Source organism: Fusarium mangiferae (genome assembly GCF_900044065.1).
Source record: "Fusarium mangiferae strain MRC7560 genome assembly, contig: FMAN_scaffold005, whole genome shotgun sequence".
Lineage (NCBI taxonomy): Eukaryota > Fungi > Ascomycota > Sordariomycetes > Hypocreales > Nectriaceae > Fusarium > Fusarium mangiferae.
The window spans coordinates 1,729,376-1,743,948 of record NW_024573925.1 but is presented as its reverse complement, the minus strand read 5'-3'; the positions used below and the strand labels follow the sequence as shown (position 1 = coordinate 1,743,948).

The following is a 14,573-nucleotide window of genomic DNA, read 5'->3' as shown; positions in this document are numbered from 1 at the left end:
GCATCCATAGAAAGTCTGGGGAAACGTTGATTTACCCCATAGATGACAACGGCCCGACAACATACGAGTTTCCCTCTCAAGTTAAGACCGTTTGACTAGCCTTGTTAATTTTTCCATGGCGTTTTCGGATCAAAGCAAAGACTGGGGAAATCACCCAAATGTGTGATCGGGAAAATGTGACATTGGGGTGTCAATCGGTCCTACACGATTGGGGTGTGCAAGATCCGGGATGGCTTCAAGGGCCGAGTCCTGTTCGAAACATGAGATCTGACGTATCTGGAAGTAAGTTTCAGTGTTCTTTTCTTTTCTGACCGGCCTGACTCTACTGACTTTGTAATGAGGGCCTTTGAACTGGAATTGGTGAGCTACATACTATGGTACCTGGGTAACAAGACGTTTATAATAGGTACCTACCTAGCTTTCGGCTGGCACGTTTAGGGTGTGGGGTAGATTTGTCTCGGGAGTGTTTGGCACACCTGCATAGTTCCTATCTGGCCAATCCAGTCGTACTGTTGTTCAATCGTCGAGAGAAGTTCAATAGTAGCAAAACCTTTGACCCAAGTGCTGCCCCCATTGTCTGTGCAACTCTGACGAACCTTCGCGAGATATGGAGCACCGTGTCATCGTGGTATGCTCTCGCATTCCCGTTCAGGACAATGCAGTGAGATTGATACTGTAGGGCGAATGCAGATATCACGTCCAAGGGCCGACGGACTCGTTTCGAGCCAACAGAACAAGCATCATGTCTTTAGAGGTCGCTGAGACTCATCAGCCCCTGAATGTCCCAGTTGCCATGCAAGCAGTGGACTTAACTTAGTTGTCCCTTGTGTGAAGACTGGACAGGATCCCTGACTGGCGTGACGAGGTAAGATAAACGCCGGTCCCGCGGCCGTCTAAATTCCCAGAGACCATAATAGAGTGGCGCCGCCGTTTCTCGATCCTCGTGTTAGCATCGGGTGTCTAGACTCGAATAGATCTCACTAGCCATCAAGTCGCGTTTTTGAATGAGTGGCTGGCGATCGTATGTATGCACGGCTGTAGTCCGAAGCTTGTCTTCGTCCGTGTCAAGCATGCGAGCCCAACAAAAAAAAAAAAACGAAAAAAAAAGCAGGGTCTCTATGGAATACCGAGACGGGTGGAATATCAATCCCCATGCATGTAGCATTTGACATGGGCATGCTGCTCTAGAAGGGCAGGCAGTCGTGTTTCGGAAGATTGGAAGATTACGTGGTGGACCGATTAGCTGATGCCAAGAGGATGCAGTCAGTTTTGGGGATTACTTGATTTATAACTAGGGATTTGTTGCTTGTCGGGCGCTTGCTCGGTTTCCATCCCAATAGTGGAAAACATGATGTTGATGCTATCGCCAAAAGCCACGAAAGCAAGTAATGGGTTTTGCCGTGTCTTAAAGCCGCGGACACCGTTAGCGGGAAGTAATAAAAAGCAAAGAAACGACGGTAACGTTCTTGGCGTTGGGGTTTTTTTTTTTTTGGCGCATCCAAGACTCGGTCGGCCAATCTGGTCTAGATTTTAGGATCCTGTAATTTATTTGATATATTGATAAGCCTATATGGCAACTGAAATCGCCAAAGCACTTTCATTGAATTCTTTCAGCACAATAACTTAACTGAAATTCCATCTTGTCCTCTTCCGAAGCTGGTCCATTGGTCTGGTGCCCAACCAGCCCGATTGCTCCAAATCCAACCTCCTCCCTTCCCTCTGTCTCTCCAACGTCGTCGAAACTCTGGTGGAGAATCAAAGCTCGCCGATGAGTGAGATCAGCAAGTGACAGGGGTGGAGATACCCCAGAGCACACGGGACGTAACGCACAACAGCCAGAGGCGTTACTTACTGCGCTGTGCTGTGCCGTGCCTTGTAGGAGCGTGGAATCCCGTCCTCGCACTCCGTACAGTAGCGCCGGGTCCCTTGAAAGAACCCGAAAGGAAAGGACTGGAACAATGCCGGTCACTTACTTGTCACTGGGAGCTCGACAAGCGCGGCTCTGGAAATGCTTGGAGCTTGGTGCTCATTAGGCGATGCTTGTTTATCTGAGGGCATGACTGGGCGATCAGTGCAGGTGAAATAGACCTATTTTGGCTGGCAAAAGCTTGTCTATTTGAAATCGAAGGAAATGCATCGTTGTCGGTATACAGAAATTCCCTTGGTAAAGTGCTATGGAAGGCAACTACTAAGGTTAGTTGTCGAGAACAGCAGGTATTAATTAATTAGGTGGTATCTGTAGGTACTGGTAGGTACTTCAGTAATTTTATCAGTTCTGCATCCAAGAAACGTGAGCTTTGATGGATGCTGAGAGCTGGGAGCGGCTTCCGCACAGGCCACCACCTTTTTTCCAAGGCTGGTCCTCTTTAAAATGCGACTATGCCTCCATGGGACTGGACTTCCCGGGGAGACAAGGACCCTGTCCCTCTGAACACAACCACACCACTTGTCCGTCCTGCGACCGCTTGGCCTGTGTGTGGGCTGGGCTGCAGCAGCATGCAGCATGCAGACGACTACACAACAACAAGGATGCTGATTTGAGAAACCAGAGCAAACGAGAGATGGAAGAAATAAATAAATAAATAATATCAAGCCATTGTGGAAAGAGAAGGCAGCCCGGGAAACTATTTCCAGCTGAGCTTCTCGATTGATCACCAAACGGCATACGACTGAACGCAGCATATGCGATCAATCAAATCCTTCATCATAAATCCCAGATGGAGGTTCCAACTAAATAAGGAAGAAGAAAGATGTATTGCCAAACCATCTACGCCAGACACACACACACACACACTGATCTTGCAAAAGACTTGAGTAGAATTACGACAGTGACAACAAATCTTTTCATTCCCCACTCAAACCACTAAAGGCACAGACAGGCAGGCAACGCGTGTTTCTTGTCCTAGCCACCTAGGCCAAGTTCATGTTGGTTCTTTCAGCTAAGTTCCTGTCACAGCCCAGCAACATCACAGAGCAGCACGGAAGACTCTTCCAATCCACTCTATTCCTACAGTATGAGCAACGGACCAAGGCCAAACCTGGTAAAGCTGCCTAGATCCGGTCGAGTCCTCCGCCCGCCGCGACACAACCGAGCCGTGACCCGGGCTCCCGGGTGCCCGCCGATGAACAACCACCTATTAGTCTGTACTGTTCACTCCAAATAATAGCCACACCAGAAGTCACATCACTGACGAAGGTGGCACTCGATCATGTACCTGGCAGAGGACAGGACAAGTCTTTCATACAACTTAAAACGGCCCGGATTGATGTGTGCCTTAATTGGACAAATCGACAATACCTTAGCTACTCATCTGGGCTTGGGTTCCGAACATCCTTGAGTTTAAGCATGATCAAGAAACCGCATTGTTGCAGAGTCCCAGGCGCTTTCATGCTGCAGCTTTTCAACTATCGAAGGACAGGCACGCAAAAGAATGCATACTTCTGGGTGATGGGTATACATAAACACCACAAGGTGAGGGAAATGGAGACGCTCGACAACGAGTTTTGTGACCAGGGCATGCCCCTCGTCCACCGCTTCACCACTCCGGCTTCATCCCTCGCCTATCAGGAGCCTAGCACAGCACCCTCGCTCTCCCATTTCTCGGGGCACCCACCGAACCGACATCCTACCCATGAATGGCCAGGGCAGCTCCATTCCGTGGGACTTGGGTAGCTCGTGGTATTCGCTAAGCTGCCTGTCTGTAGGGGATTTTCTCGTCAATTGATCCACGACGACGAATCCCCTATTCTGCTTGTCCGTGAAGGGTTATGTAGCAATTGAACTTCGGAGTTATTAGTAGACTGGAGTAATGAGATAGCTTGGGGTGTGCTTCTGCATTCCCCATCCACGCTAGGTAGGTTTATCCGTAAACGTGCACAGTCTAAAAGGGAGTACCTCTGGTCAATGTAAATCCTCCACGCAAGGTACCAGACCGTCTGCACGGTGAAGTGGCTTGTTTGGTTGCTGATCCCCCCTTAGAGAACCTAGAGAACCCCTCCAAGGACCTCTAGCCTCTCCTCTGGGTCCTAGGAAGAGAGTACCGCTGCCGCGTCTCCATCGCATGGATACCTTTCACCCAGGTATTTGGTAAAACCTGGCGCCCCGCCTGGATTGCAACCTGGGAGTCCAGGGCGCCCACCTTCAAGGGCCTGCTAGCACTGAGTGAAAGTACCACTACAGTATGCTCAAATATTTGGGTAAGGTTGGGAGAGGGAGAGAGAAGGAAAAAGCTAAGAGGAAAAAAAAAAGGGTTCTCCACCTTAGCTTGACTGGAGGTGGGCTGGGCTGGGCTGTCTTCTCCCAATCCCAATTCAAAGCCCAATGTGCAAGAGCAAGCCAACTTGCTCCATTTGTCCTTCAGTCCAGTAACTCACCTTCCTTAGCACTCAGAGTCCAAGCAGCTCCACGTCTACGTCTGGACCTAGACCTAGACCAAACATCTACCTCTTGTCCACTCCCAACTCTTTCTTGGACGGATATTGACACTACAAACTCACAAACAGACTGCTATTATTATCAGTCCCTACCAGCCCGGTCCAGTGCTATCCTTTTTTTGCCACTGGCGCTTGTTCGTCGACATCTGTAGCTGCCTTGCCGCGCCCTGCCTCGTGTCTTTGAGCCTTGCATTCATCGCTACGCATTGATTTGCCTTGCACTGCCGTCGACCCCCTCCGCCCTCCCAGCTGCCTCATTTTGACGCACTTGACGCCTTGACGCCCACCGCCGCCGCTACAAGTCAGCACATACCTGCCTGCCTGCCTCCATTACGTTTTCTGGTGCTGCTACTGGTACTGCCACTGCCGCCGCTTTCGCTTGGTCACAGCTCTTTGCTCCATCAAGCCACCCCCTCCTCCGTTTCTCACCTTCGCCTCTGTTTTATTACCCGTGAAGACGACCTCGACCTCACAACCTCCAACCACCTTGGATATATCGACACTGCATCTCGTGAGCCTCAATTACCGACCACCCCCTCTTTTCTCCACCCTCCCCCTCTCCGGTCCGTTGGTCGCTTGGGTCGTGTTTCTCTCCTGCGAGACCTAATCTCTCTCCTCTTTTATCGGCTCTACCTTTTGTCGATTTACTCGACGTCGCCATCATCATGGCTGGCCGAATGGTGCTATACAAGTTGGTGGTTCTGGGAGATGGCGGTGTTGGAAAAACAGCTCTTACCATTCAGCTATGTTTGCAGCACTTTGTTGAGACTGTAAGTTCGACATGGCAGTTTTGTTTCCGCTTTATTGGTGACATTGAGTTAACGCCTCTGTAACAGTACGACCCCACGATTGAGGATTCATACCGAAAGCAGGTTGTCATCGATGGCCAACCTTGCATGCTCGAAGTACTCGATACCGCTGGGCAAGAGGAATATACAGCACTACGAGATCAATGGATTCGTGATGGCGAAGGCTTTGTTCTTGTTTACAGCATCTCGTCACGATCCTCCTTCACTCGGATCAAACGATTCCACCATCAGATCCAACGAGTCAAAGAATCGTGCGCTTCGTCGCCGTCTTATCCCGGTTCTCCTATCTCCGCTGCAAACCCGCAGCTGCCCGTGCCCATTATGCTTGTCGGTAACAAGAGCGACCGAGTCACCGAGAGAGAGGTCTCAACGCAAGAAGGTCATGCTCTCGCCCGTGAGCTCGGCTGCGAGTTTGTAGAAGCTTCGGCCAAAAATTGCATCAACGTCGAAAAGGCGTTTTACGACGTTGTTAGGATCTTACGTCGTCAACGACAACAAGCCTCACGCCCCTCGGAAAGATCGAGCGGTCGGACGCGAACAGGCAACGGAGATGCGAGGGGGGGCGATCGAGACGAAAGACACAGAAATAGGAACAAGGACCGAAGCAAGTCCAAGTGCGTGGTATTATGAGTGGATACGTCCCATTACGGATTGGAAATCTATCAGCTAAGAGGAGGAAAATGAGGCGAACGAGTAGATCGATTCGCTAGCGACAACAGGCCAACGTCAAGAAATACGCATGAGGCGATCCCTCATCTCTCTTGACAGAGGATATGCCCAATGATTTGAAGATGATTGGTGAGATATCGTGGGAAGTACGGAGGGGATAAGATCAGAGACGGGCTTTATTACTTTTCTGCGATTTCTAGATGGCCAATTGCCCAACAAGTAGGGCGACATGACGACGCAGCATCGATTGACGAACCAAAGCAGAAGCAGTTCCGCACCGGCGCACGGCGTACGAACAAAAAGAGGCATATTCTTGGGGCGCTAGGTTATCTGTTGACATTTATACTACTATTTGTTTTCCAAATTTACGACCAAAATTTGAATGGCATTCCTCTGCAACCAGCAACCTATCGCTGGCTCTCACATCCGTGCGGAAACATCTCCACTACCTAATCAAAGGTTTCCATTTACATCTGATTTCGGGTTAATAGTCACTTGTGGAAGATAATATTTTGTTATGGGGTTGGAAATTCCCAACATCAGTCAACCCTACAGAATAGAGCAACGATAAAAGAATGGCCATCAATCCTGATTCACATCTCGGCTCACGTTTCTTTTACTTCCTGCTTGCTTTTGGATGAATTCCCAAGCCATTCCGACGCAGTATCTAACCTCCTGAAATTGTGAATCGTGTACAGTGAGTACCTAGGTGATCTACATTTATTGAAGCAAAGACTACCTACCTACTAGGTAGTAATGGCAGTCGTGTCACCATTACGAAAAGCTGAGATCCGCAGTATCCCAGCTCCTTCTGATAACCCGGTCCGGACTAAGACCCCGTCAGATATGTACAAGATGTTTGTTCTGAGGGAAAAGAAAGGGACCCAACAAAGATGCAACGGCCGATTTCCCCTCCCTTTGTTGGTGTCTTGTGTCATGTTGGCTCACTCACCAAGGGCATGAAAGGTGTTAGCCCCGTTAGCATCGGCGTACCTTGGCATCTATCGGAACCATGTTCCCTGCCAGTGGACTTTAAATGCGAGCCCTGATGCTGAGAGAGCACAGAGCTGGTCGGAGATGCTATCTCATCTATTGCCATTATACCAAAGGCTACTTTCCTGCTGCTGTTCTGGCTTTGCTTCGAAAGCTCTTGCATGCAACACACGCAGCATAGTCTTACGGCGACTTGAATGAAAGACACAAGTCCAGTAAAGTAAAGTAAAGTAAAGATCGATCTGATAGCGAAATTGGTGGGGTTTGCTAGGCAGGTTGTTAGTGCGCAAACGTGGGTGGGTGATATCCATGAATGGGGGTGTCGTTGCAGTTGAAAATGGACGAGTTCGCGCTACGCTACAAGTAGATGTTCAACCACAAAGGTTCCCCATCAGCGATGGAGACGCTGTGGAATACTTCTGTTTACGAGCAGCTACAGTACATACCTAGGTAGCTCATCACTTATTGTCCATGGCCGTAGGATGGATGGTCATTGATTGATCGCATGCCTGCACCACTCCCACGCTTCCCGCAGGTTATGTGATGGTTATCAAATCATTCACCCCACGTAATTGTCATGAACCATGACACTTCTCAACGACGCCAAAGAGTAAAGCGTGATGGAAAAAGAAAGAAGGACATTGTTTATTATATGCAGCTAGTGGTCAACGACTCGGTTACATACTTAGTCACTACTAAACTACCTTACCTGGTGCGCTGTAGAACAGGTCATTTGAAAGATGGACTGCGTGCCGCGTATGTATGTTTATTCCCATTGCGGATGTTATCGTAGTGGCGCTTCACACTTTGTTATGGAAGCATCAATGTGGTAGTCGATAGTACGGACCTATCTATCCAAAGTACCTAGGTAAGCCTGGCACCCATGACATCAACTTGATATCGAATTTAGGGCTGGGACTATTAAAAATGGTCCCTTTGTTGCTAATATGGGCAGCTAGTCATTCACCCACAGGAAATTCGATGGTAGAGCTCTAGGCTTTCACAGTGACAGAACAAGTGCCGAATAAAGTTTCCATACGGTTAAACCTATGCCGATACTACCGGCCTCGTTTTTTTCTCGAAGAATTGCGCAGGGGCTTCGGATTAAGATCCATGACTAGGTAGGACTCATCCTTGGAAGTGAGCCACAGTAGCATCGTGTTTTGGTCTAACCCAGGGAAGCTTATGGCGCTACATTAGGATAGGAGAAGCTATATTGCGTTCTTTTTTGCAAATCACGTAACTACGTACCTATGCACGAGAGTGTGTATGTATGTATGTATGCATAGATGCATGTATATATACTCTAGACACGTCGGATAGACTGCTCTCCGAAACCCTTGGGCATCTGGAAGCCGTCCCGTGTCGGGGTCTAGCAGAGGCGGACCAGGACCGGAATATAGACCGGCGTCATGGCTGGAGGCTACAGCAGACTAGCAGCGGGCGTTTAAGATGACCCTGAACGAAAGGGAGCGAGTGGCAGTCACACCCGGCATATTACGACTGTATGTAGTTGTCTCTATTACATGCTACTTGATTGCTTGTGAAAAGGACTCAGCTGTGACGGGCAGTTCAAGTTAATGGATGGATGCTGGGGACATGCACAGAAGGGGAAGGTCAGCCATCCAAAGGAATCAACCTAAGTGAAGTGGAGGGTCAAGAAACCCATCAAACGTAACGTGTTCGGGGAACAGGGGATGAGAAATCCCGAAGCTAGGGTTTAGAGAAGAGACAAAATAGGACCAAGGAGAAGCCCTGCAGGACACAGAAGAGACGGCGTGGTTCAAGACTCATGTTTCGACACTGGACTTGGGTGAGTAGTAGGGCTTGTACAAATTATCAGTACTAACCTTACCGAACCTACAATAGCATTGACCTTCATGACAAGCTCTTGGAGCCAACTCCACCACTTCACAAGTCATGTCAAGAGACAGTGCCGGATCTAAGGACGCCGATAGTCTCGGCCAACTCTTCTAACCAGCCTCGACCAAAAGATCAACATGTTGGCTTTGAACTAGATATCCAGTGTTACGGATAAACCTGCATTCGCAACACCTACTTCACTCTGACCCTTAGGGTACAATTGTGTTGCGGCAAGGACACGGTGTCAATCGAATTGTCGTTTTATCTTCAGCGAGTTGCGATGCTAAAGATGATCAATCTAGTGGCCAATAGGCAGCGCTGTCTATCGGCCGAGTCATGGTGATAACCTCGCGAGATCGACAGTCTAAGCACGATGATCTTCGTGCGATAGCATTTTGATTGTGAGGGGAAGTGGCTGAGAGGCCGGCTTTCAACAGTGCCTACCTTAGTATGACGAAATCCATACCTGAGATAATGAGGTAGTCCAGTACTGACAAACCCCGAAAGTCCCGAGGTGCTGGGAAAGAAAGGATTTAACAAATGACCTACAATCCCTCTCATCCCAGGTCTGGTTCTACTTGGATTGTAGACTATGAAACTCATTTTACCCAAGCTACCCAGCATAGGACACTATGTGACAATGATAACCAGTCTCCACATGTTCCCATTGTGTCTTGATTCCTATGCAGGCATCGATGCTCCTGTCTCTGCAATCATTTGCAGTATATGGAGACAGGCGACGGGATACACATTTGCATCCTTCATGTCTCCCATGGCAAGGTACTACAGGGCTAATTCCAGGTGCCGCAACGGGTTGAGGGCTTATCAAGGGGGAACCCATCACGGATACACAAACACATATAGAATCATCTCTATTCAATATTCACATAGAGACTTCCGAGGCCTGCAGGCATCCCTGAAGCCGTTGCCACGGCATTCCTTCCAAGACGCCATAGCTGTTAACAAGTCCCTCTCCGCTACCCTGAGTATAACATAAAAAAGGGTGCCATATCCCGTGACAATTCTGTGTTTGTCTTCCAATAAAAGTTGACATGAAGTGAATATAACATAAAGAAAATAAATAAAAGACAAATTCTAGTCCATGTCCCTTGACCAACATTCGGCTAGATTCGTGACAGATTCGTGAGAAAGTTGCACTATATCAGAGTAGAGCAGCGTAGCAGCTACTCTTTTGTCGCGTGCTTATCCCCAAAAGGACTGCTGTCCCGCCGCGTGAGAGTCAGAGGCTTGTCATCCTCGCCTGCTGAATCTTCCATGACGGCACCAAGGCTAGGGGCCTTGTTTGCTTTCTGTGGACTAGATCGCTCTGGGGGGTCCGAGAAAGGGCCTTGGTCCACAGAAGGCGACTCATCGATAACGGTAATGCTCGAATCTCTAGTAACACGGCCACTTGGTGTTGTTGGTGGTGATGGTGCCATGGTTGATGACGATGTGTCTGATTCTGTCTTACTTCCCACGTCGACCTTCTTCAATGTTCCAACTTTGACCACCTGTGCGCGAGCCTGCGTAGCAGTGTTGGCGCTGTTGAGGAACGTTGAGCCGACGCTGAACGCACTTGCACCGCTCTTGGGCCTGCCGCCACCAAACTTCTCGAAGTCAATTGTAGGGACTGGAGGTGCCACCATGTCGCCGCTGTTGTTACCGACGGACTTGACACTGACAACGGTGGGCTTGGCTCTCATTCCGGTCTGGGCAGGTGTAAGAACCTGAGCCTGTTTTCCATAAATCGTAGAAGCCACACTAGATCGAGGTGCGTAAGAGGTACGAGCGTATGATGTTCGGTCCGAGTAGCCTGATAGCCCCGAGTAGGTAGAGTCTCGGAGATCGCCAGGAACAAAGAAATGCTGATCATCGTGTCCTAGACCCCGGTTGGCCTCGGCATGGTGCATAGGGATCGGTGGGACTGGAGGGACAAGAACGTTTGGCGATGTCGGGGTCGCTCGGTTTGTGACGCCGGGGATATATGCGATCTGGATGATGTTTGATGCTCGCGTGAGGACTGTTGATGCGATTGAGTGAACGGTGTGTGTAGAGTGCGGGCGAGTTCCTCTTGAGGCAGCATCCTTCTCATTCTGAATGGCGTCTGTGTCTTCGATGTATATAGACGTGGGGATCTGCGAACGTTTCGGCTTGATACAGAATCTCCATACTATGTAGGTAGCAATAGCAATGACCACGATGCCACCGAGAACACCACCAACGATAGCACCAACATTTGGGCCACCGCCGCCGCTGTTGCTGGAGTTGTCCGAGTCCTTTTCGCAGAAGGATGTAGCACACATGGTACAGTCGAGGGGAACGGTGAATTGGCAGACTTCGTTATCTGCGCACTTTGGACATTCAAGTTGTGTATCATCGTCACATTTCACACAGTCCTTGCTTCGAGGGACAAGCTGGAATGCTAGGGACGACTGTTAGAGGCTGTGAAACTGAACATGTCGGCAACTCTCTGATTGACTTACCATGGTTTAACTCATCCAGGTTCCTGGCAACGAGGTATCCTGACCTCTCCATCATGGCGACGTCTGGGTATGGAAGACTTATGGAGCGAATGCGATGATATATGATGCTTGGCTGCTAAGATATGTCGATCGCTTCGGATGATCAGTCAAGCACAAGTTGAGGTGAGTTATCAACAATGCTTGGCAATACGCTGACTCGAATAGTGATCTGCGACAGGGCTTGGAGAGATGGAATGATTATGTGGTTTTTTTTTTGGTGGTGATTTCCGGCATATGAGAACGAGCAGAACAAGTCGATGTATATCCAAAAATCGAGTCCGTGATAGTCGAAGTGAGATGAGTGAGAAACGAGTGTGGGTTCAGAGGCTAGCTCAGATGAAAAGGAAGGCTGGTTAGGAGGCGCAAGGAGACATAATCGACCGGGCGATTGATTCGAATAATAAAATACGAGAAAGAAAAGCCGGGCTTCTTCTCTCTCGGGATTCGATTCGGTTCAAATCGATGCGTGAAGGTGTTGGCCGTCGATGAGAAATTGATGCGATCGTCTGGGGTTGCAAAGAACGATGAAGGAGCGAAATCAACTGCACAAGCGGGAAGCGGCGGGAGGTGGGAGGAGGTCAAGTCAAAGTAGAGGCACACACGCACTTGCTTTGTTGGTGGGTGCGAGACATCGATTGGAGCACGAGGAGATGGTGTAGCAGGGATGCTGATGCTTGACTCTGCCTCTTTCAGCGATGGCGAAACAGGTAAATTACTCGCACTGTATATCAGCCCCTGATATTGTGGCTCCGTGAGTGAAGACTGGCTTATGGAAAAGCTTGTAGTATCCCTGCATGATATCCACTAAGCAGTGCTAGAAGCCCCTGAGGATCCTGGCCAGACACTGTCTCAACCAGTCGATGTGGGCCTAGATCCAATGCCGCTCGTTGAGCTATTAATTCAGGTGCCGCAAACCATCAACTGGACGCCGGCTTCAGGTGAACACGAACGAACAAAAAGGCATCATGCAGAACCACCCAGTGCACAATGCACTACTCATAAGGTTCTTGATTCTACGTTGAAGAGAAGAGGCAACTTTGTGTTCAAGACTATAACTGGCGCAACGGCCTTATCAAGACAGGCCGTTATACGTTAAATGTTATACCCTACCGAACTCCGTAGAGTTACAACCTGTTTCCCCGAATCCATGCTCTAGGAGTGTAGTTCTGGCCAATCATTATGGAGAGAGAGTCTCACCGGTGGCACGAGTTTGCATACCAGACTTGGGCGAATTCTGCAGAAAATGCATTGTCTGCACCAGACGCGCGTTCCTAAATCCGAAACAACAAACTCCCGATGCAAGAGAAAAAGCTTGCCTCGCCATCACCCCTCGATCATTAAGAAGCAGCGCTCACAAATGCATTTACGCCGAATCCAATGTGCCCGACTTTTAGCTTCGGCTTTATAATCAACAAATGTTATCAGCAGGGTCTTACCCGTTATTCTTTGGCTGTTAATGTCTGGGGCTTCATATTGGCGACCTATATCAAATATCACAATTGGCGAATCATAATTCAACATTGCAATCTGACCGTAGACTTTTGCTTCTCTTGGCAACATTCGTGTATACTTCCACCCTGTTCATCGGGTCTTTGACGAGGCGAATATATATTATGTTAGCTCGACCGTTGTGCCATGATCAAGAACTTTGACCCACTGCGGGAGCATCATGTTTCTCAATTTCGCTATCTGCAGGTGATCTGTGCCGATATCTTACATACTATGATATCAAAACTGTGTGGTACCAGACATGAATTTCATCTTCAGATACTAGAGAATGTCAAATTTACGCCTTGGGCGAAAATCTTGAGATTAATCGGTTTCGTACGCCCCATCTCAACTTCTCAATAGTCCAGCGACTCTGCAATATTTTTTGGAATCCGAATATGTAAATTACTTGTTGCGCATTCAACGTAGTCCTGTGTTGTCTGATTGAATATGTCGAGCTGTTTACCCTGTGGCAGTGTGCAATGATAGACCCGTGTTGGGTATTTACAAAGGTTTCGAGTAAAATCTAAGTACTATCTATTCGTTGCAATAATACAGGGCAAGTGATAGATACCCGTTCACTGTATTTACCTTATTAATTAATCATTGACTGCTCAGTCGCTATGCCTTGGCAACATTTATTAGGACGTTGAATAGATGCCGTACAGTAATGATTCGTGTTGCTCCGGCGCTGCACAGTACTAGAGAACTCAGACATTTGGTAGCCCCTTGCCTTACTTTTCTGCAGTGCAGCAGTCATTGGGATCTTAGCATTCAGGCCACGAGCTTCATTATGTTTCTCTCATCACTGGACCAGAACCAGCCGATGTCTCGGAAAAGCAACCGAGGATGGGGACCACAGGTTGCTCGATATTGACGGTACCGGGGATTGTGTTAGGCTAATTGATTGCAGTTGCTAGCCAGAGCATTGATATGTAGTGGTCTACCGGAAGACCTATAGCGACAGTCCTACGTTAGATGCATGAGCTCACATGTGAGATAAAGAGATCCGGTAATGGATGTCCAACGAATCTCCGGCACAACAAATGCGAACAGCTCGAGTAAGCTCGATAGCTGCGTGCCTCAACTGTAGGGCTGGGGAGCCCGAGGTTCCCATCAACTGCCAGCTGACGTGAGGACGAAGGATTCCGCGCCATTGCATTAGACGTTGACTCAACTGGAAACAACTCAGCTTTGAAGCCCGCTACTTGGTGGCCTTGTCTGCAAATTCAATACAACAAGATGCAGTCAGAATGGCGGGCCACAAATCTCACCACCCTTCACTCGTCCGATATTGGATAGAATTCAGAACAGAGAGGCAACGTACTAAGTTAACGGATAAGACCGTAAAATACCATGTACGTACCATGCTTGCACCCCAGCATCATCAATGTCTCTAACCAGCCAGGCTGAGCAAGCCCAGCCAGGTGTCGGCTCGCTCCAGCTAATTTCAAGTTGCTAAGACAGGATCGGCTATTTTTAGAACATACGCTTTGTTGTGGCAGATTCTTTGTCGTGTTTCGGACAAAAGACTAACCCAGTCGAGCGTTTTAGCCAAGTAACCTCAAGACAAGGGAGGAACCGCCTGAATGTCACCATTTGGGATCCTGCTAGAGATAGGGGATAAGGTAGAGATGGGAAGTAACACAAACATATGCTTCGTTTTGAGTAATGGTGCCCGTTTTGTTTGTTCTTCGTTGGCGGTCAGCAACCAGCACCGAAGCAGCAATCCGGGACATGGTTAAATCTGACTGCTGACGGGTTCTGGCGAACTAGCTGCCATGGCCCAAAAGTC

At 48.8% G+C, this 14,573-nt stretch overlaps 2 protein-coding genes across 2 annotated transcripts; one reads left to right on the top strand and one right to left on the bottom strand.

Annotated features, from left to right (window-relative positions):
- Positions 1-5,099: 5,099 nt before the first annotated feature.
- On the top strand, positions 5,100-5,873 carry FMAN_07514 (putative RAS-2 protein; the record flags this gene model as incomplete). The annotated part of the gene is made up of 2 exons (XM_041831146.1): positions 5,100-5,204; positions 5,271-5,873. 2 exons carry the CDS (start codon positions 5,100-5,102, stop codon positions 5,871-5,873), a joined length of 708 nt encoding a protein of 235 aa, XP_041681739.1.
- Positions 5,874-9,952: 4,079 nt separating this feature from the next.
- FMAN_07513 (uncharacterized protein) lies at positions 9,953-11,306 on the bottom strand (the record flags this gene model as incomplete). The annotated part of the gene is made up of 2 exons (XM_041831145.1): positions 9,953-11,190; positions 11,252-11,306. 2 exons carry the CDS (start codon positions 11,304-11,306, stop codon positions 9,953-9,955), a joined length of 1,293 nt encoding a protein of 430 aa, XP_041681738.1.
- Between the last annotated feature and the right edge of the window lie 3,267 nt (positions 11,307-14,573).